This window comes from Hoplias malabaricus, chromosome 10 (assembly GCF_029633855.1).
Source record: "Hoplias malabaricus isolate fHopMal1 chromosome 10, fHopMal1.hap1, whole genome shotgun sequence".
Taxonomy (NCBI): Eukaryota; Metazoa; Chordata; class Actinopteri; order Characiformes; family Erythrinidae; genus Hoplias; species Hoplias malabaricus.
Window position 1 is genome coordinate 6,878,062 of NC_089809.1, and position 20,486 is coordinate 6,898,547.

General features: G+C 40.6%; 1 protein-coding gene across 1 annotated transcript in view; it reads left to right on the top strand.

The window, feature by feature from the left end:
- Window positions 1–7,857: 7,857 nt before the first annotated feature.
- Window positions 7,858–20,486, top strand: part of atp1a3b (ATPase Na+/K+ transporting subunit alpha 3b) — a 34,395-nt gene continuing 21,766 nt past the window's right edge. The window contains exon 1 of the mRNA XM_066682447.1: window positions 7,858–8,196. Within this exon, the coding sequence (XP_066538544.1) occupies window positions 8,191–8,196 (6 nt within the window). The 5' untranslated portion in view covers window positions 7,858–8,190. The remainder of the gene's footprint in view (window positions 8,197–20,486) is intronic.

Here is a 20,486-nt window from a genome sequence, read left to right on the forward strand (position 1 = left end):
AAAATTAGTGACTCTAAAACGTGAAACTCTAGATGTTTGTGAAATTCCGCCCGGACATTTTTTTAAGTCTAAAAAAGAGGACATGTCCTGGTAAAAGAGGACGTCTGGTCACCCTAAGTTCTGGAACCCAGAAAAACCCCAGTTCATACCTAAAGTGTTGGAGTTTCTTTACTTCAGAGAACACATACATGTCTCAATAAGTACACATTAAAATATTTTTATTTTACAGTTTTTTTTTTAACCTTTATTTAACCAAGCAAGACTTTTAGAACAGCTTCTTATTCACAATGGCAGCCTGGCAAAAGGCATAGCATCTTGAAAATAGCTGAATTCATATTGTTAAGAGTTGTTTTAAAAAATCATGAAAATAGTGTACATTTGGTGGAGAGTCTATGAGCCAAATCAGTACTTATAACTTCAAAATGAACGGCCTAGGCTAAACTGCTGTAGGATAAATGTGTGGAGATTAAAAATTGTAAAAATAAGTGGGAAATCTCAGTTTTACATTAAATGAGCCAGTTACATTGACATTTTTACTTTGTGTGAAATAAGAGAATAATCACTACTTCCTTTGGAAAAAGAATGTAGTTTAAAACACATTTATTTAAGGTACACAGTGGGGTTGGACTGAACATGTACTTCCACATGGTTAGTAGCCTGGAGAGACTACATTTGCCTAGAGAGAATTCTTTTTTATAAGACTGTAGTATAATACTAGCCTCATGCTAGCATTTCCTTATAAGGTTGGGGCTAATGTGACCTTTTATTCTTTCTGTTTTTTTTTATTATTTCCTTTTCCTTTGCACCAGCTGTGACATTCACAGACCTCGCTAAAGGTCAGGGAAATTAAACAGAAAAGGCTGGACAGGAGCCTTTTGTCCTACTGAATTTAGCTTCGTTTTTAGCTTTCTTAGCTTTGGTAGTTAGCTGCAGAGTGGGAGTGTATCTGTGTTTCTTGGGTCCTATATTCCTCACTTCAACATCCTGTTAACATACATGTTAACCCTCCTATTTTGTTTGGTTCAGATTTCACTTTCATTTATGGTGAATTGACCCAGAAATCTCCAGAAACGCTTTTATTGCTGCATGCCAAACTTTAAAAACAGTGTTTGATTTTTGCTGTTTGCTGTTTGCTGTTTGGGAAACACAGGACCCATGCAGTGGTCTGGCACGTTGTCCAGGCTGTGTTCCTGTCATATGCCCAATGATTTTAGGAAGCCTCCATACTCACTGCAGCCTTTATCAGAATGAAGCAGTTACAGAGAGGGAATAAATGAATAAAGAAGCATAGGACCCAGTTCTACATATTTGCTCTCCCAGGCGCCTTTGCATAGTATAAATCTAAATCTGGGAAACATAGAACACTGGGGACATAGAATGACCCTCTCCATACCTTTGGAGAGAGAGAGACTCTGTTGACCCATTTTGAGCTTAATGTGTGAGTGTGTGTTTGTGTGTGAGTGTGTGTGTGCGTGTGTGGACTGTGTGCACTTCTGAGAAATACTGAGAGAGACAAAATGAGAAAGAGCGAGACGGAGAGAGAGAAAAAGATTAAAGCAGGGAACAGATGGACAATAGCTGATGATTAACTGTTGCAAATATTATTAAGATTAAAATACAATCATATTCTGTTTAAATTATTTTGTTAGGGTGAAAGTTATCTATGGTTGGGTTTGTGTGTGTGTGTGTGTGTGTGTGTGTGTGTCAAGAATGATGGAAAACAAACATTTTATTGTTGGGTAGACATTTAGAAAATTACATATTTTTCTTTCATATATAATTCAAAAGGAAAATAGCTTGAATTATTTCATTGTACTTCCTGACGTTAAAGCAGTCAACAAAATGTGTTAGCTTGGCTAACAATAATTCCAAATTACTAGGCGCACTTAGCATACTGTATGTAGCATACTGTTAACTGATGGCTAGCATGTTTGCTAACAAAGGAGTAAATTAAAATGGAGAAAATGCTTTTAGTCAGTCTCAGTCCAGCCTGAAAATCAGAATCCTTCTGCTTTTCTGTTTTCTATTTTTATTCTTTCTGGCTGTACTCATCTGTGTTTTGCTGTTACTCCTTAGTGTTTGTTATTTTTTTCAGTCTGACAGGATTAATTGTAGAGGGAGTAGTTTTCTGTAATTGGTTGAACCCAATGCTCTTTTTGTCACAGTGTTAGTATTTCAGTCTGCCTACTGAAAACTGGGGTGTTATCATACACTTGCTTAATTAAAAGCTCATTTAACCGACGTAATATTACTGTAGACTAAACCTGAAATAGCAATGTAATTACCATATATTACAGAGCAGTGCTAGCTTGCATGTAACAAAATTAATGGACTCATTAAAGGGAATGCCTACGATTGTGGGGAACTACAGTTCTCTCAGATTTGTTCATATTCAGAAGCTCCACGTCTTTTAAGGTGGAACGATATGATTGAGAAGAAAAATGAGCCGGATGTGACTTATCTGTAAGTTTTTATTCACTGTTTGAATTACCACAGAAACTCATTTGTACTTGTTTGAGTCGTTTAGTTTTGTCGCACTTTTGCTCTGTGTTTACTTTCATGCTGTTAGCACTCTCCCCGAATTTAAAATGGGTTTCCTGTAGAGCAGGAATGAAGCAATATCCTCATCTCGTTTCATGATTTGCAACGCCTATAGGGCTTATTGCTGTTTTTCTGTCATGAGTGTAGATAGTGAAAGCCTAGCATGTCTGACCAAGCTACTTTGTTTTTTTTTTAACTCGTTTACTGACACCAGGGTTTTGTTATCACTTTAGACCAGCTAGCAAATGGTGAGGAAACATCTAAACATTGTGTTTAATGACCTTGTAAGTAATGACCTGTAAAGTAAATGAATCTTACAGATCTTAATATTGACATACCACAGACTACAGAATAATGGCATGATTTCAGATTCCTGTTCTTGGCATTGAAAAAACGTGTTGTGGGGAAATTAAACAGATACTTTACCTTAGAGGACGGATCAGCCGCTCCACTCCTAACAAATTACATTACGAAACCTGCCCTGGTTAAACTAATCCAGCCAGAGTAGTGCTGTTGTCAGAGATTTCACATATGATAGCAGATTAGTACAGAGAAACATGCACGCACACACACACACACACACACACACACACTGGGCACAATAGCTCTTGTTGATGTGATGTGACAGAGGCCCTGGAGTTCTCATGAACTGCTTACACAAGCCTAAAGATGAACCACATATTTAGTGACAGTTGCCACCTCGGTCCATGATGGGTCCACTCTATCCATCCATTCCTCTCTCTCTCTCTCTCTCTCTCTCTCTCTCTCTCTCTCTCTCTCTCTCTCTCTCTATCTATCTTGCTGGCTCACTCGAACCCCCTCCCCCTTTTTTCTGAGTCAGCATATGGACTCTAAGGCAAGGTCACCTGACCGTTGTTGCTGTGGAGACCAAGAGTTGGGGATATTTTTTCTCTTTATCCTCTTTCCAGGCAGAGGGGGAGAAAAGGCACAAAAAGGGAGAGATAGGGCTTGTGGCATCATTGAAGAATGGTGTGTGCACGTGTTCACAGAAACTGTTGCAGCTGCATGATGCAGGGAACTCCTCCAGAACCAGAAACTGTGAACAGTACTGGAACTGGGGCATTGATTTTAAGGCATTTCATATAAAGACTGGTGCACACTCAAGGGCATAGCTTTTGGTTTCTTAATTACAAGCAAGATAAGAAACGAAATGAACATCTATTGTGATTTAAAAGCTGCAATATTTACATATAATGTGTAACTTATTCCTAAATATGAGAGGAAGACTTTACAAATCAGTGTATTCTATGCTTTATAGCATGTTAGAGTGATGGCACTCTTGGCATCTTAAGTGCTCTCGTGTTCCAACTTATTCATAGTTCACCAATTAGCCATAACATTATGACTACTTCCTTGTTTCTACACTCATTGTTTTAGAGCCCTCGGTGTCACTGCTGCACTGGACGTGGTCCAGCAACCAAAGACGTCCAGCCGGCAGCGTCCTCTGTCCACTGATGAAGGACTTGAGAACAACACAACCTGAACAACAGATGAGCTACTGTCTCTGACTTTACATCTACAAGGTGGACCAACGAGAGAGGTGCGTATGACAGAGTGGACAGAGAGTGGATACAGGGTTTAAAAACTCCAGCAGCACTGCTGTGTCTGATCCACTCTACACCAGCACAACACACACTAACACACCACCACCACGTCATCGCTGAGAACGATTCACCACCCAGATCATACCTGCTCCATGGGGGTTCTGAACCGTGGACCATGGTCTGTGAGTGTAGAAATACACAGTGCTCCTGTATGGTCAGTGGAGCATTCAAACCATGCGAGTGCAAAGCAACGTTGGCAATGTTGACCAGCCAGTGAGAGAACTCCCTCATCATAGATTTAATATGCTTATTTAGCTGGGGGCCCTCCTACCTGAACTATGTGGGCCATTCTGTAACAGCTGCAGCACTTAAGGTGGAATAGAAAATATAGAAGCAAGTGTAGTTGTCTATTCCTTCAGTTGGCAGCTTTGTGTCACAGTAGTGACAGATGCAGTAGTTTGGTCCAGACACCTGCTTCACTGTTTAATGTGTAAAGAAAACGTCAAATATGCCGGTGTTAGTGTAACTGTGTGAATATCGCAGCAGCATTTAAGGTGGAATTGTAACTTCATAGAACTCAACTTAGCACTTGGAAGTCGTCATTTTTAAGGTGGAATGGAATAGTAAGGAACTTTCAGACTGTATTGGTGTGTTCAGCATATGTTCAGCTTCAAAGTTTGGTTCATGATACTGTGGCACTTCGAGGCTTTTAAATTCGTGGAGTGCAGCTGCACAGTGCACACCACCTTTAACTATATTCCCACAGCTATGTTCCCGTAGACTATTATTTATTAACAATCCAACCTCGAGGAAAACAGTAACAGGTTTACTGTTTTCATATACTCAAGGTTAGTATCGCATCATGTTCTGATGATACTCTAACTTTCCCTATCTTGAAACGAGGGGTCCTTCAAAGTTTGTGGGGCCCTACGCAGCGTGTTTGGTGGTCCGACTCTGGTTATTATACATTTTTGGTCCATATATTTCTGGCTATTGTGCCTATGTTGGTAGCTATAGGTATTATTGCTGATTCATGGAGCAAGAAAAAAAAGCAAAATAAATAAATAAAGGGAAATATACAATGCAATTGCATGGAACATAGATTACAGTGTGTGGATTAGTAGATGTTGGGGTGATCTCCTGTCCCAGTGCAATGTGTGAGTGTGTGTATGTGTGTGTTTATGTATGTGTGAGGTCACTGGCAGAGGTTACTTCATCCTCTAATGAACGAAGCTAAACTCAGAGCCTCTCCCGTGTCCTGCATGATCCTGCTTCCCATTGCAAATCAGCTCACCATGCATAAGTGTGTTCCTATGTGGGTGTGTTTGTATGCATGTATCTAAAATACGCTTATACCACAAGCTACGTTATTAAGCTATAGGACATCTGTCACTCGATCTCTCGTTTTCCCCTTTCTATACGAGTCTCCAAAAATCCTTGAGTTAACTGAGCGTGTGCAGATTTATGCTTGTGCCGTCACGCTATGTACATTTCCCCCAGTGAGATAAATTAGCAGTCTATTTGAGTATGTTTTATTATTTAGTAACAAAACTGCCTAAGTGTTCGGTGTCAAAATAAGGCCAAATGTTTACAGAAATACATTCACTGATCTAACAGAATCATAAGGGAAAACATTTGGTTGTTATTCAGTACAAAAATGGACATCACAGAGAAGCTTACACTTTCAGCTGGAGAAACGTATCCAAACTGAGGTATTATTAACCAGGTAGCTACCTTTCCGTATTTAGCTTGCTGTGCTCCGTATTTGAGACAGAATTCCTATCTTAATAAACTGTTTTGTTCTGTGTAAAGATAGTTATTACAGTTATGCAGTTAGTTGCAAGAAGTATATTCATTTATTCATTCATTGTCTGTAACTGTTTATCCAGTTCAGGGTCGCCGTGTGTCCGGAGCCTACCCGGAATGACTGGACGCAAGGTGGGAACACACCCTTGAGGGGGCGACACACACTCACGTATGGACACGTTTGAGTCACCAATACACCTACCAACGTGTGTTTTTGGACCGTGGGAGGAAACCGGAGCACCCGGAGGAAACCCACGCAGACACAGGGAGAACACACCACACTCCTCACAGACAGTCACCCGGAGGAAACCCATGCAGACACAGGGAGAACACACCACACTCCTCACAGACTGTCACCCGGAGGAAACCCACGCAGACACAGGGAGAACACACCACACCCCTCACAGACAGTCACCCGGAGGAAACCCACGCAGACACAGGGAGAACACACCACACTCCTCACAGACAGTCACCCGGAGTGGGACTCGAACCCCCAACCTCCAGGTCCCTGGAGCTGTGTGACTGCGACACCTACCTGCTGCAGGAGCCCTAGGAATTAATTAGCAGTTTCAGCCATTTTAATATTTGAGATGTTTATATACCATTTTTATAACAATGTGCAATATCTGTAAGCACATAAGCAAGTATAGTTCATGTTATTTTATAACTTGAGGTGTCTTTAGGCATATTAGTGAGGTATATGCTTCTGTTATTTTTTAATTACATTAGCCTCAATTTCTAAAAACACAAACTCCTGAAAAGAAACAGATCCTGGCTAATTACATTAACGTTGAGGAGGGAGAGTGAGAACATTTGATACCGTCTTTCAAGAGCTCTTGATGAATAAAAATAAAATTGATTTGTTAACTCAGGGGAAGCACTAAACTTTCAGTGGTGGGTCCATTCAGGACAAAGAGTGGAAAACTCTGCTGCAGAAGGGAGCTGTACATCCTGTACCAATGGGATATCAATACAGCATTACAGCTGCTATAAGACAAAACAAAAAGGGTGTGCAATAATGTCAACCAGAGCCATAGACGTCTGAGTATACTGCAGTAAAACGGTCGACTCTTGTGTGGTGTCATTCACAGCTCCAGCATCTGACTTTGGAACACACCATTAATGTGCACTGAATATGCTTTAACCCTGTGTTGGTCAAAGATTATATCTCACAGGTTGGACTTTGGGACAGACCAGACATCTGGTTACTTTTTTCTGTGATGTACAATCACGTCAGTATTTGCTAGCATTGTTATTGGTCAAACAGGTTCTATTATTTCATTAATATTATTACAAAGACTTGCTAAAACACCTCTCCTGGGGTTATGGGTACTTGCAGCACTCTTGTCATTTTAATACTGCACTATTTCAAGGTCCACATTTGATTTAGAAAATAATTTCCTATGAAGCCCAGCTGGACCAGACAGATGTCCCTAACATGTCGTGCAGCAGAACCTGTATCAAAATCACAGCTTATAGGGTCATTAAAAAGCTTTTCTCAGCAAAAAAAATAAAAAAAACCCAGCAGCCTCAGACTTCCGCAGTAATGGGGGCGGGGCGATGTAGATTAATGTCGCTTATTGGTCCGTTCCTTTTAGCTTTCCTTTGCTGATTGGCTGTGAGGGACGTCGATAGAGAACAATTAAACATTCACCTGCCATATTTATAGCTGTTGTGTACGCGTTTATATTTTAAATATTTGAACTGTTAGCGGACTGTATGTTTTGTCAAGTTTTATAAAGCTCTATGAGCCTTTCTCGCTATCTCATTCCTTAAGGGGCGGAGGGATAAAAGTGGATTTAAAAAAGGGGGGCGGTGCTGTGGCAGGCGGAGCGATATGAGCATCTTTAGACACTGAGGTAGGGAGAGAGATAGTGAGTGAGAGAGGGATAAAACGAGAGAGAGAGAGAGTAGAAAAAAGGAAAAGAGAACCAGAAAAAAGGAAAGATAACCGGGACAGTGCGGTGGCTTTAGTTGTTGCCGGCTCCAACGGAGAGCAGCTGCACTGCCCTGCTCTCTGCTTTCATTTCATATCGCTTTATTTAATCCCTCTTTTCAGTCCCTCTCTTCTTTTCGTTTACAAAAGCGTCGTCAACTTTTTTTTTACGTCCCAACTAGTTTCACAGAGCCGGGACAACTTTCTGCCTCAAAGCCGGGCTTCAATTTAAGCCAGGTTTTATTTGGGGGTTTCTTTTCTATCCGTTTTTCCTTGTTTCACTTCATTTATTTAGTTCCAGCGCGTTGTCTTGGCTTCATCTCCTGAGGAGAGTGCGCAATCATGGGGGTAAGCCCTGAATCTACAACTTTTTATTACGTAGCTTAGTGTGAGGCTCTATGGCATTTTCTGTTATTAAAACGTGTGTGTGTGTGTGTGTGCGCGCGCGCGCGGTTGTACTTATTTGTGCTATTCTTGTGAGGATTCTTCTCATGAGCACCTTTTTCGCTTTTGCAACTTTTTGAAATGAAATCTTTGCGTTTTAGATACTTGGTCTATGTGTGTGTGTGTGTGTGTGTGTGTGTGTGTGTGAAACTGCAGACTCATGTATGCGGCTCTGACATGGAGCTATGTCATAATGACATTGAATGTGATGCAGGGTTTTTGTAGCCTACATATAGAAAGCTCAGATTGCGTCACACGCACCTCTTAAACCAAATAACAACGCACCCGCATTAGAGCGTTCACTCCTAAATGAACGTCACAAACACACGGTTGTACTAAGACCTCTCGTTCCCCGTTGAGAGACGCTTCTGGAGAACTGGACCCGACTGCGCCGCACACTGCGTCCTAAAGCGCGTTCCTTAAGCCGTGCTAATTCAGCACTAATTCACTGCACATGGTGCACGTGCGAGAGTGTACGGGCACCTTTCTCCATCCTCTTGTCTTTCCCAAGCTCGTGACAGTCAGAGTTTAGCTCGTTGCGAGTCCGTTAGTGTGTTCCTGTTTATTTAACTTAACTGCGGTTTAATTACCAGAAGCCGGTGCGACGAAACGCCGGTGCGCGTCATAATGCGGTTACCGGCTTGTGTCCGCACGCACGCGCACGCGCGCACCCGCAGAAGCACTGACAGTCCGTTCAATTGTGACATAACCGCGCGAGGGATTAAGGGTGGTTAACGGTAATGCGTCAGCGCCCAGAAAAACGAAGCCCTAACGGAATTATGGCTGTAAAACCGCGTTTGTTTGAATTCTTCGCGAGGCGTGAGTTTATGACGCTGAGGAGCCGGTTGTTTCTGACCGAGCGATTGTAAACGATGTGATAAACCATAAATATCCGACATTTCTGAGGTGTATTTGTGGTAAATATCAGTTGTCCGCTGTCGCCTGCACTTATGACCCAATGTGTCATAGGCTGATATTCAGATACTATGGAGATTATCAAGGTTAAAAGTTATTTGCGGGTGTTGAGCAAAAATAAAGAAAACCCCGGTTTGATAAACACGCAAAAAATGAATTTCGAAAACTGCCGTGTCATGTTTCAATGCCGGGTTTCTCCTGCTCTCAAGCCGGCGTTTCGCAGTGACGCAGTGATGCCAGTCAGCGTTATTTTTCACACCCGTATTCCGCCTAGCCCCGCCCTACTGCGCCAGGATTGGCCCTATAGCCCTATAATGCCCTACTATTGGCTAACTGTCAATATTAATTGGATTATGAGATAGTAGCATATACTACCGGCGCCCACCGCTTTTGATTTGACCAATCCGAGCTCAATAAGGCGCAGCTTCCGGGTGAAATCAAGTAGTATGTGAAATTTACCAATCATAGCGAAGGAATAGGATGCCGTTTACCCAATCCTAGCGCAGGAAGGTGGGGCTTGCCTGAACACGGGTGGGAAATTAACAGCTGCAGTGGACTGTGGGGAGGGGCGAATTGTGCAGGAGGAGAGGGGCACGAAAAAAGTTAGAGGACCTACAAAATCTCAACCTCAGCAATAAAAAGAAATATATATATATATAGAGATATATATTTATATATATTATATATATATTTATATATATTATATATATATTTATATATATTATATATATATTTATATATATATATAATACAAAAATAAACATATAAAAGAACCAGCCATATGTAAGTAGCTATTTGACATGAGCTGACGGAGCTTTATGTATGACGTACATTGTAATTATGTATTATACATAATTATAAAAATTCATAGAATGGAGTGATTTGTGTGTATTATTTCTCATTTTTATACAGTCGTAGATGATGGCGTATGTATTTGTATGTACTGTTACTTCTATAGCTCACCTTGAGACACGTGAGGTCAGTGTGTGCTGATGTGTGTGTGTCAGCTTCGCAGGTGAGAGCCATATGTGTGTGTAAGGGAGGGGCAGGCAGCCTGGGGGTGGGGGTGGTAAAGAGAGGAAGGGAAAGAGGAAAAGAGAAAGATGAAAAAGGAGAGAGAGTGAGAAAAGGACAAAGACAAAACAAAGACAAGGTGAGAGATGAAATTTGAGGCAAAGAAGAAAGTACATTTGAGAGAGAACGATAAATGAAAACACAAACATATTAGGAGGGTTAAAGAGGAGGAGATGGGATCACTGGGGGAAGAGAGAGGGATAGAGAAAGGGTAAAGACTGAAAGAGTGGTATGGAAGGGGGGGGGCAAAGAGAGAAAGAATGATAGGGAGAAGGAGAGTGAGAGAGGGGCATAAAAAGAAGAGATGGACAGAAAGAGGTACAATGAGTGCAGGAAAGCAACAGGAGATGGAGAGAGTGAGAGAGAGAGAGAGAGAGAGAGAGAGAGAGAGAGAGAGAGAGAGAGAGAGATCATGTTGCAGTGTTCTACCTGAGCTCAGCTCACATTACTATAGCCAGTATGAACTCAGCTGGCAGAGCAGTCTCTCAGTGGGGGCTGAAGAGTGAGGGTCCATAAAGCACACTGTGACAGAGCACACTGATTCCCCAAAGGAACAATGATAATTTAAAATGGTAGAATGAGTATCATAATGAACAGATGCACCCACACAAACGTCCTCTCTATCTCTTCTCTCTCTCTTTCTCTATCTCTTCTCACTCTCTCTCTCTCTCTCTCTCTCTCTCTCTCTATCTATCTCTCTCTCTCTCTCTCTCTCTCTCTCCCCCTATCCTTTTCTCAGTTAAGATGTATTTTTAAGCATGTTTGAAGGAAGCTCTATGGTAATGTTAAAAATAATATTTGTATAATGTTTTAACCCTTTGTGCCCCATACAAATTGGACGTTGGGACTTCTATTTTGCAGAGGGCTGGTTTCCCAGACAGGGATTAATGTTAGTCCTCAGCTACATCCTCCTTTCAATGGAAAATCACATTTCAGGACGCTGTAGTCCAGGACTAGGCTTAATCCCTGTCTAGGAAACCTCCTCAAAGAGTTTAAGCAGTACACATTTAAGGGTTAAACAGAGGACACTGCAGTTTATTCCCTGTCCAGGAAAGTGACCTTTATTACATTCTATAGATCTGAGAAACAAAGAGTGAGGTCCTGATCTAGGGTGTGTTCCTAGATGATCGTGAAATTGGGTGAAGACTAATGTTTTATTCTCCACTCGTGTAACCACACTATACCTATGAGGAACAAATTCCAAGCAACATTCACTACTTCTGTAACACAGCTGTATCTGAGCTTCGGTCACATGTTATATGAGTTAGAGCCCATTACCAAAGGCGGACAGGTTGTGGGTATCATGGGTCAAGGCGAGTGTGTGTGTGTGAATCTGTGTGTGTGTGTTTGTGAGATGTCGTTGCGTGTTCAGGTTCCCAAGGTTGGATTACCCCCTCCTACTGTTCCCCCAGCAACACAGCCCCAGGGTTAGCCTTGTTCCGACGGTCAGCGCTGTCTCCTGGACATTAGCATCACTTATTCATGCTGTCTCCATCCACAACACAAAGCCTTCTCTTTTCTTCTCAAAGGAACCGGATCCTGGGCTCTGTTTGTTCTGGACGTCTCTGACCGATCAGTGGGTCAGAAGTCGAGATGAAGCTGAGCCGGACATATAGCTAAACACAGCGAGACGCTGGGCTTGGTTTTGATTCCAGAGCTGCAGGTGTCAGGTTTTAGAAAAGAGAAGAGAATCGCTGGGAAACGGAGAGAGAAAGTGATATGTGTGTGTGAATGTGTGAGATTGACAGACTCAAAGAAAGACGGATGGAAAGAAAGATTCCCTTCTCACTGGAACGCATATACCTTACATGGCCACGAGTTTATATCTGTATATATTTAAGATCCTAATGTGTATATCTTTTCTATTTGTAATACATTCAACCCATATATAAATATATTGTATATTGTACACATATTGTAAATATATATTGATAACTTTACTGCAAGAAAAGTCATAACTGTCCAAACTTGGTATACATTAATTCATTCATTCATTATCTGTAAGCGCTTATCCAGTTCAGGGTCGCAGTGGGTCCAGAGCCTACCCGGAATCACTGGGCGCAAGGCGGAAACACACCCTTGAGGGGGCGCTAGTCTTTCAATGGGAGAGACACACTCACACATTGACTCACACACTCACACCTATGGACATGTTTGAGGCTCCAATCCTCACCTGGAGGAAACCCACGCGGACACAGGGAGAACACACCACACTCCTCACAGACAGTCACCCGGAGGAAACCCACACAGACACAGGGAGAACACACCACACTCCTCACAGACAGTCACCCGGAGGAAACCCACGCGGACACAGGGAGAACACACCACACTCCTCACAGACAGTCACCCGGAGGAAACCCACGCAGACACAGAGAGAACACACCACACTCCTCACAGACAGTCACCCGGAGGAAACCCACGCAGACACAGGGAGAACACACCACACTCCTCACAGACAGTCACCCGGAGGAAACCCACGCGGACACAGGGAGAACACACCACACTCCTCACAGACAGTCACCCGGAGGAAACCCACGCAGACACAGGGAGAACACACCACACTCCTCACAGACAGTTGTGGGGCTCGAACCGCCCCTATCTAAATACAGCTATATTACATGAAACTTTATATAATATACAGTTAATATTTTGTTTGGAATTTCCCTTTCCACTGTAACACATATAACACTTGATCACTTGTGGCATCTTTCCACTGAATGGTAGCTCCGCAACTCAACTCTACTCACCTTTTGGCCCATGGTACCTGGTCGTGTTTCCATTTGCCCAGCTCCACCCCTAAAAATATAGATGGAGATGTTATAAAACACTGTCTCTAACTGGAACCGCAGGAAATGGAAACCACAACAATGGTGCGTGTTTTTGTTTTATTGGGACTGAACACATCTCTGCGCCCCACTTCAGACAGACCTGTGGAGGTTTCATTTTTCGTTCCTTGTTGCACCGTCCAGCTCTAGCTGGAGTCGCTCTGGCAGGTGACAGGAGATCTAAGACAGCTGGGCAATGTGTCTTTAGTGTGGGGCGAACATGTCAGCCAACAAGATATAATGGTTCCTGAAAACCTCCAGAAGCAATTCAGCACACCCAAGGTAAGCATGCAGTCCCATAACAGTTTTATGGTGAGACCCTTAATTCACGTGGCATTTCACGGTGCTGAAGCTGTCACCATTTTATAGGCTCATAGGCCACAGTGCGTTATTAAACTGTGTGTATATCAAAGCTAATGTTACAGTTACTTGTTCTGTAGCCTGTTTAAAAACATAACTGCACTGTACGATTTAGCCCGAATCATTAGAATCTACAGAAAACTGATCTGATAAACAGTTCTGTCAGTGTATGTGTTTACAGACGTGTGCTGCATAATATCAGTTTATATCTTTCGCACATACAATGCTACACTGTAAAAAAATGTATTGTAAATTTTACAGTAAAATACTGGCAGCAGAGTTCCCAGCCATTTACCAAATTTTACAGGAACACTACTGTATTTCAAAATTACATTACAAATTGAATAATACAATAATTGACTGTAAATACTGTGATTTACAGTAAAATACTGCAGCAGACTCACTGTATATTTACAGCAATTTTTTACAGTGTATGTTTCCAGTGCTCTAATGCCTAGAAAAAATAAAACACTGCTGATTTGTTCAGCTATAAATAAATAACCCTGTTACTGTCATTTTATATTTTGTCTTGTATCAAATTTATAAAAATTAATACTAATGTTTACATTGTTTACATCCCACACTGCACAGGGGGCTTCATCTTCCGGCAAAGTGCTGATTCATCAACTTCAGCCAGAGTCCGTGCCCAGCAACGGTCAAGGAAACTAACTATCTATCTATCTATCTATCTATCTATCTATCTATCTATCTATCTATCTATCTATCTATCTGTCTATCTATCTATCTATCTATCTATCTGTCTGTCTATCTGTCTATCTAGCTATCTGTCTATCTGTCTATCTATCTATCTGTCTGTCTATCTATCTATTTATCTATCTATCTATCTAACTATCTATCTATCTATCTGTCTATCTGTCTATCTATCTATCTGTCTATCTATCTATCTGTCTATCTATCTATCTATCTATCTATCTATCTATCTATCTGTCTGTCTGTCTGTCTATCTAGCTATCTGTCTATCTGTCTATCTATCTATCTGTCTGTCTATCTATCTATTTATCTATCTATCTATCTATCTAACTATCTATCTATCTATCTGTCTATCTGTCTATCTAGCTATCTGTCTATCTGTCTATCTATCTATCTGTCTGTCTATCTATCTATTTATCTATCTATCTAACTATCTATCTATCTATCTATCTATCTGTCTATCTGTCTATCTATCTGTCTATCTGTCTATCTGTCTATCTAGCTATCTGTCTATCTGTCTATCTATCTATCTGTCTGTCTATCTATCTATCTATCTATCTATCTATCTATCTATCTATCTATCTATCTGTCTGTCTGTCTGTCTATTTATTTAGTGCTATTATTTTTTAGCTTGTAGAATTGCTCATTCTGTAACTTGTTTAATACTCAATATTAGCTCAGTTGTGTTGTACAAAATAAAGCAATGCATTTTTTAATCTTAAATATTTTGGTGTTTTAAGTTTGTTGTTGTTTTAAAATTAAAAAATATATAAAAATATATATATATTTTGGTAATAGGCCAACTGCAGCATAATGGTTAAAAAAGCAAGCTTGGGATTGGGAACATCCTCGGTTCAATCCCCAGAAATTGGGGGCGGGGCAATGGAAGAACAGTGCTGTGTCCTCCCTAAACATCCATGGTTGAATAGTCCTTGAGCAAGGCGCCTAACCCCAATTTCTCTCTGGACGCTGGGAATAGTTGGCCAGTAGTGTGTGTGTGTTTGTGTGAGTGTGTGTGTGAGTATGGGTTAAATATGCAGGAATGTTGAATTTTGTACATATTTTTGCAATCTTTTTCTTAGTAAACAATAAGAATAACAGCAGAGGGTCATTGTGAAGGGTAATGAAGGTCAAGGTAATTATTGATTTTTTGTATCATCTACTGGCTGTATATAATTCATCGCAATTTTCTTATGAAGTTTGTGCTAGACCCAGGTATATCATCCAATATCCTTTTTAAAAAAATGTCTTGCATACATGGAGAAGGCCTAGATTGTAACAGATCTGTCTGACACAGGAGATGACTGGAGGATGGAGGGCTGGACAGATGGATAGATGAGGAAGGGATAGAGGAGTCATGCATTAAGAGGGATTTGAGATTTAAGGGTTTAATATTTTGTTTAATTTCTGAGAACGAGAAGCTAGAGAGAAACATACGTGTGTGTGTGTGTGTGTGTGTGTGTGTTGTAAGTAGAGGAAAAAATAATGAAGTCTTGATTTTCCAAAATGTCATTTCAATATTTTTAAAAGTCATAATTTGATTATTTCACATTATAAAAATCTATATTTTGAGAACAGAAATATATTTTCTGAGAAACTATATTAATTCTAACAAATTCAATATTTGTAAAAACCTGTAGAAGTATTTGAGAAAATCACTAAAACAATAACTGACTTGACTTTAGTTTGATGACATGAGTTTAGAGCAGTGCCTGGTCAGGATCCTCATGGCATTTGTTGCAGGGCTAATCTGCATATTGTGTCTTTTTGTCATGTCTTAATTACAATGGTCAAAATCATCATAATAATTAATCATATTACACTCAACAGAAAGCGTGGAGTGAGTGAGTGTGAGTCAGTGAGTACAGAGAGAGAGAGAGAGCTAATCCTCATCTTTCGTAATCAGATTATTTAATCTGGACAAACACAGACCTGTACTAGTCTGCACTGTGGTCCATGACAGATGGCTCAGCAGGCACCAAGGACATTCTTTCTCTCACTCTCTCTCTCTACACACACACACACACCCTTCGAATGATGCTTTTAGTCATATTTACATAGGAACTATTTTGGCCCCGAACACACATGCGCATAGAAAGTCAAAGTCAAACTACATTTAGTTCTAGCCCCTCGCTGCCGTTGTATGTTTAGCTGAACCTATGTGTGCTTTTAGGTCCTTTACACCTTTATTTGTGACACAAAACATGGGTACTTCTTTTTTAATTCATCCGAGAACTTACATTTACGTTTCGGCATAGCTGCTCGAGATGAGGGTGGGTACATGAGCTTCGCCTGACGTAAACAAGGACTACTGACGTGCAGACTGACCAATTAAATGTTTACAGAGAAGGTTATCGACCAATAACGGTAGCTCTACAGTCAGACCGTCCAATCAGAAGATTTTAGGCTACTTCACCACTCCCCCTTCTCACTCAAGCGAACCAATCGGAGTAGGGGAGGGCGGGACTAGTTTGTGAACGAAACGCTTCTCGAAGTTCTATGTAAACTCTAGAAAAACAAAACCCCGGACGATTCCACCCGGACATTTTTTAAGTCTAAAAAAGAGGACAGAAAAAAGCAGTGAACTTGTACCAGGTATTTTCTGATTTGCGGAGAGAACTAAATTACACGTCATTAGAAAGCCTTCCACACACTTGTTAGGTTTACATGAAAGGTTATGCTAAGCTAGGAAGCGAAAATGAGCCATAAAGTAAAAGAATTACACATTATTAAGAACCTATTATAGGCTCTGGACCCACTGTGACCCTGAACTGGATAAGAGTTACAGATAATAAATGAATGTTTATTTTACTGAGAACAATTGAGAGAAGACTGCAGAATTGCCTTGTGGCTTAGCTGCTAGCCTTCATGCTACATCATCATGCTCCGTTAGCATTAATCAGGACTGTGTTAGCCAGGCTAGTTTAGGGCCTTCATGGTCTGTGCTTTTAGTAATAAGTAATTACTTTTGACAGATCAAACACACATACAAACCCTCAGCTTCATATATATCGGAACAACATGTTCTCACACAGATTTTGTAGCAAGATACTAAAACTTTATTTTCTTAATCGTATTTGACTAGTCAGTATATCTAATTTTCTCACAGTATTTCGAGATTATTCGGCTTGGTCCAGAAAATGTAACTTTGTTTGTTTATATAAATAATGCAAATATTTAAAATTTTTCAAGAATAAATGAAGCAAGCTTAATTATCTGTCAACTGAATGCAGTTTCAAATGCTAAAATCAACCACAAAATATCGTATCAAAAATAAGTTTGAATAATCGTACGAAATTCATAGAAGAGTCTCATAATGAGAAACATTAGCCATAAAGACTAAATTTAAAATGTCAAAACTTCCCGTAATTGTACGAATGACCAGTGTGTTCATTTGTAGCACTAATGCTAACAGCCGGCATTTGTGAAATACAACACATTTAATGTTGTTTAATGTGTAGGGTGACCAGACGTCCTCTTTTACCCGGACATGTCCTCTTTTTTAGACTTAAAAAATGTCTGGGCAATTTCACAAACGTCCGGGATTTTGTTTTTCTAGAGCTTACATAGAACTTCGAGAAGCGTTTCGTTCACAAACTAGTCCCGCCCTCCCCTACTCCGATTGGTTCGCTTGAGTGAGAAGGGGGCGTGGTGAAGTAGCCTAAACTCTTCTGATTGGACGTTCTGACTGTAGAGCTACCGTTATTGGTCGATAACCTTCTCTGTAAACATTTAATTGGTCAGTCTGCACGTCAGTAGTCCTTGTTTACGTCAGGCGAAGCTCATGTACCTACCCTCATCTCGAGCAGCTATGCCGAAAGTTCTCGGATGAATTAGAAAAGAAATTCCCATGTTTGTGCAGCAAATAAAGGTGTAAAGGACCTGAAAATAAGCATACAACGGCAACGAGGGGCGGGAGCTCATCAGGAGGCGTGTCCTCTTTTTCACCATCTCAGATCTGGTCACCCTATTAATGTTGGATGCAATATCCAAAGGGAATTGATACATAAAGTAATGTAAAACCAATGGCACAAATTAGCTTGAACGTTTGAGCTATGCTAAAGATGGAGCAAAGGCTTTAAGAAAAAGTTGCACTAGACATTGTTAAGCTATAACTTAAGATATAACTTGTTAGAGAACCTCCCACACTGTTTTTAGAGGAGCATGAAATGCCAAAGAGTGTGCGCATGCTGTGAGAAATGAAACATGAATAAACAGGAAGGGCGGGTTTGGAGTTTATTGTTTTTTGTTACATTATTCAATATGTAATGGTGTTCTTAGTTACACAGTTATAAATCTATTTAAATGTATATTTGTTTCACATTTTTCTGAGAATTTCTGAGAGTGAAGTTAGAAACATTTATATAAAATGACACCATGTTTTGTTAGAGCTAGGCATTCAAGAGTGGTGAAAGTTTTTTATATAACTCCCACCAAAGCGCTGTCAGAACAGAAAGTCACACAGACCCCGAAGAGTTCCCTGATGCATGTTTACACACAGTACAATGCACTGTTTTCCCTAAAGGGTAGGGACACACAACCCGCTAGCATACAAGCTACAATGAAACACACACACACTCGTCCGGACTGAGGCATTCTGTGATTACAAGGACAGAACGAGCCTGAAATGTCCGAGCCCTGTGAGCAGCAGTGAAAATCTTATTTACCCAATTTGCCCTTTCTCTGAATGTAGTAAACATGTTGGTATCTGAAGTTTACGTCTTAAGGTTTGCTTTAAATCTACGAAGCTAAAAGACCTCAGACTGTGTATTGCTTCATATGCTTTCAGTCTCTCTTTTAAACTCTACACAGGCATCTTTCTCTTTTGCTAGTTTGTGGGACTTGTTTTCAGTGGGTCCCGTTAACATTGGCTAATATTTTGTAGCATCGGATGCTTTACATATAAATGTTAGAACTACAAGGCTAAACCATCACGTTTGCCTCAGAACGTGTTAAACTCTGTCAAATGCACTTGTTTATGTAGTTTCTGTCACTGTATTAAACAGCTTTAAATATCAAGTAACAAAAATATGTCTAGTCTATTTCAGACTTCAACATGGCTGCTGCTAAACACACGTTTGGTCATCGCTAATAGCTACATTAGCTTATTAGCGCAAAATTAGGTTTGCTTGAATTAAACCACAACAACTCATTTAGTAAGTGTCTATACAGGTAGCTTCTGTAGATTTAAAGTGTTTTATGTTATTTTATGGTAATAAATAACATGTTAATTTTTAAGTTCAGGGATAGATATAAATCTCTCTCTCTCTCTCTCTCTCTCTCTCTCTCTCTCTCTCTCTCTCTCTCTCTCTCTCTGTCTGTCTCTCTCTCTCTCTGTCGCAGTGCGTTTTAGCCCACTCCACCATGACTCACTTGACCAAAATGACGCAGGGCATAGAATTCCCCTTGTTTAGCCCCTAAACACACACGCACACACTCAAACACACACACATGCGCGCACACATAATGTCATCCTTGTTGATTATTTAGATGATTCTTAAATTACTTCATTATCTCCTTCTCGGATTTGGTTTCTCTCTCTCTTTTTCTCTCCCTCTCTCTCTCTCTCTCTCTCTCTCTCTGTCTCTCTCTCTTTCTCTCTCTCTCTGTCTCTCTCCCTTTGTGACACACACACATATATTTCTGCTGTCCTTGTTTCATTTGGTAACCCTTACATCACTTAAATGACTTTATTATCTCTGTGTACTTCTTGTTCTGTCTGTCTTGTTCTCTCTTGTTCACACACACAGAGACACACACACGCACGCACACACACACACACACACACACACTGGACTAACTTAGGCTTCCAGTTACATGATCATGAAAAATTAGTGATCAGAGCTCAGGAAGCAGGCAGTATGTGTGTGTGTGTGTGTGTGTGTGTGTGTGTGTGTGTGTGTGTGTGTGCGTGCGCGCGTGCAGTCAGTCAGTCAATGTCAACTGGATGTAATTTCAGCCAAAGTTCTCTAGTTCTCTCTCAAAGGCCAGTTTTATCACATTTAGGAAACACTCAGACGAACACAATGAAATCAAAGGCGTATATTGGTGGTTAGGCTAGTGGTTTTCTGATAAATGATCATTTTCTGAGTGTAATGTGGATATTGTCAGAACTCCTACAAGACGGAACCACTCTATGGATCTTAAAAAACTAGATTTAAAACAAACAAAGAAATCAATAAAAAAAAAACACAACATTAACTGCAATAACTCTATAAACATATTCTCCCAGTGATCTGTTAGGATCTATTGGAGCTGTCAGACTACTGTGATCTGATCTTCTGTCTAACTGTAGCAGAGAGAGAGAGT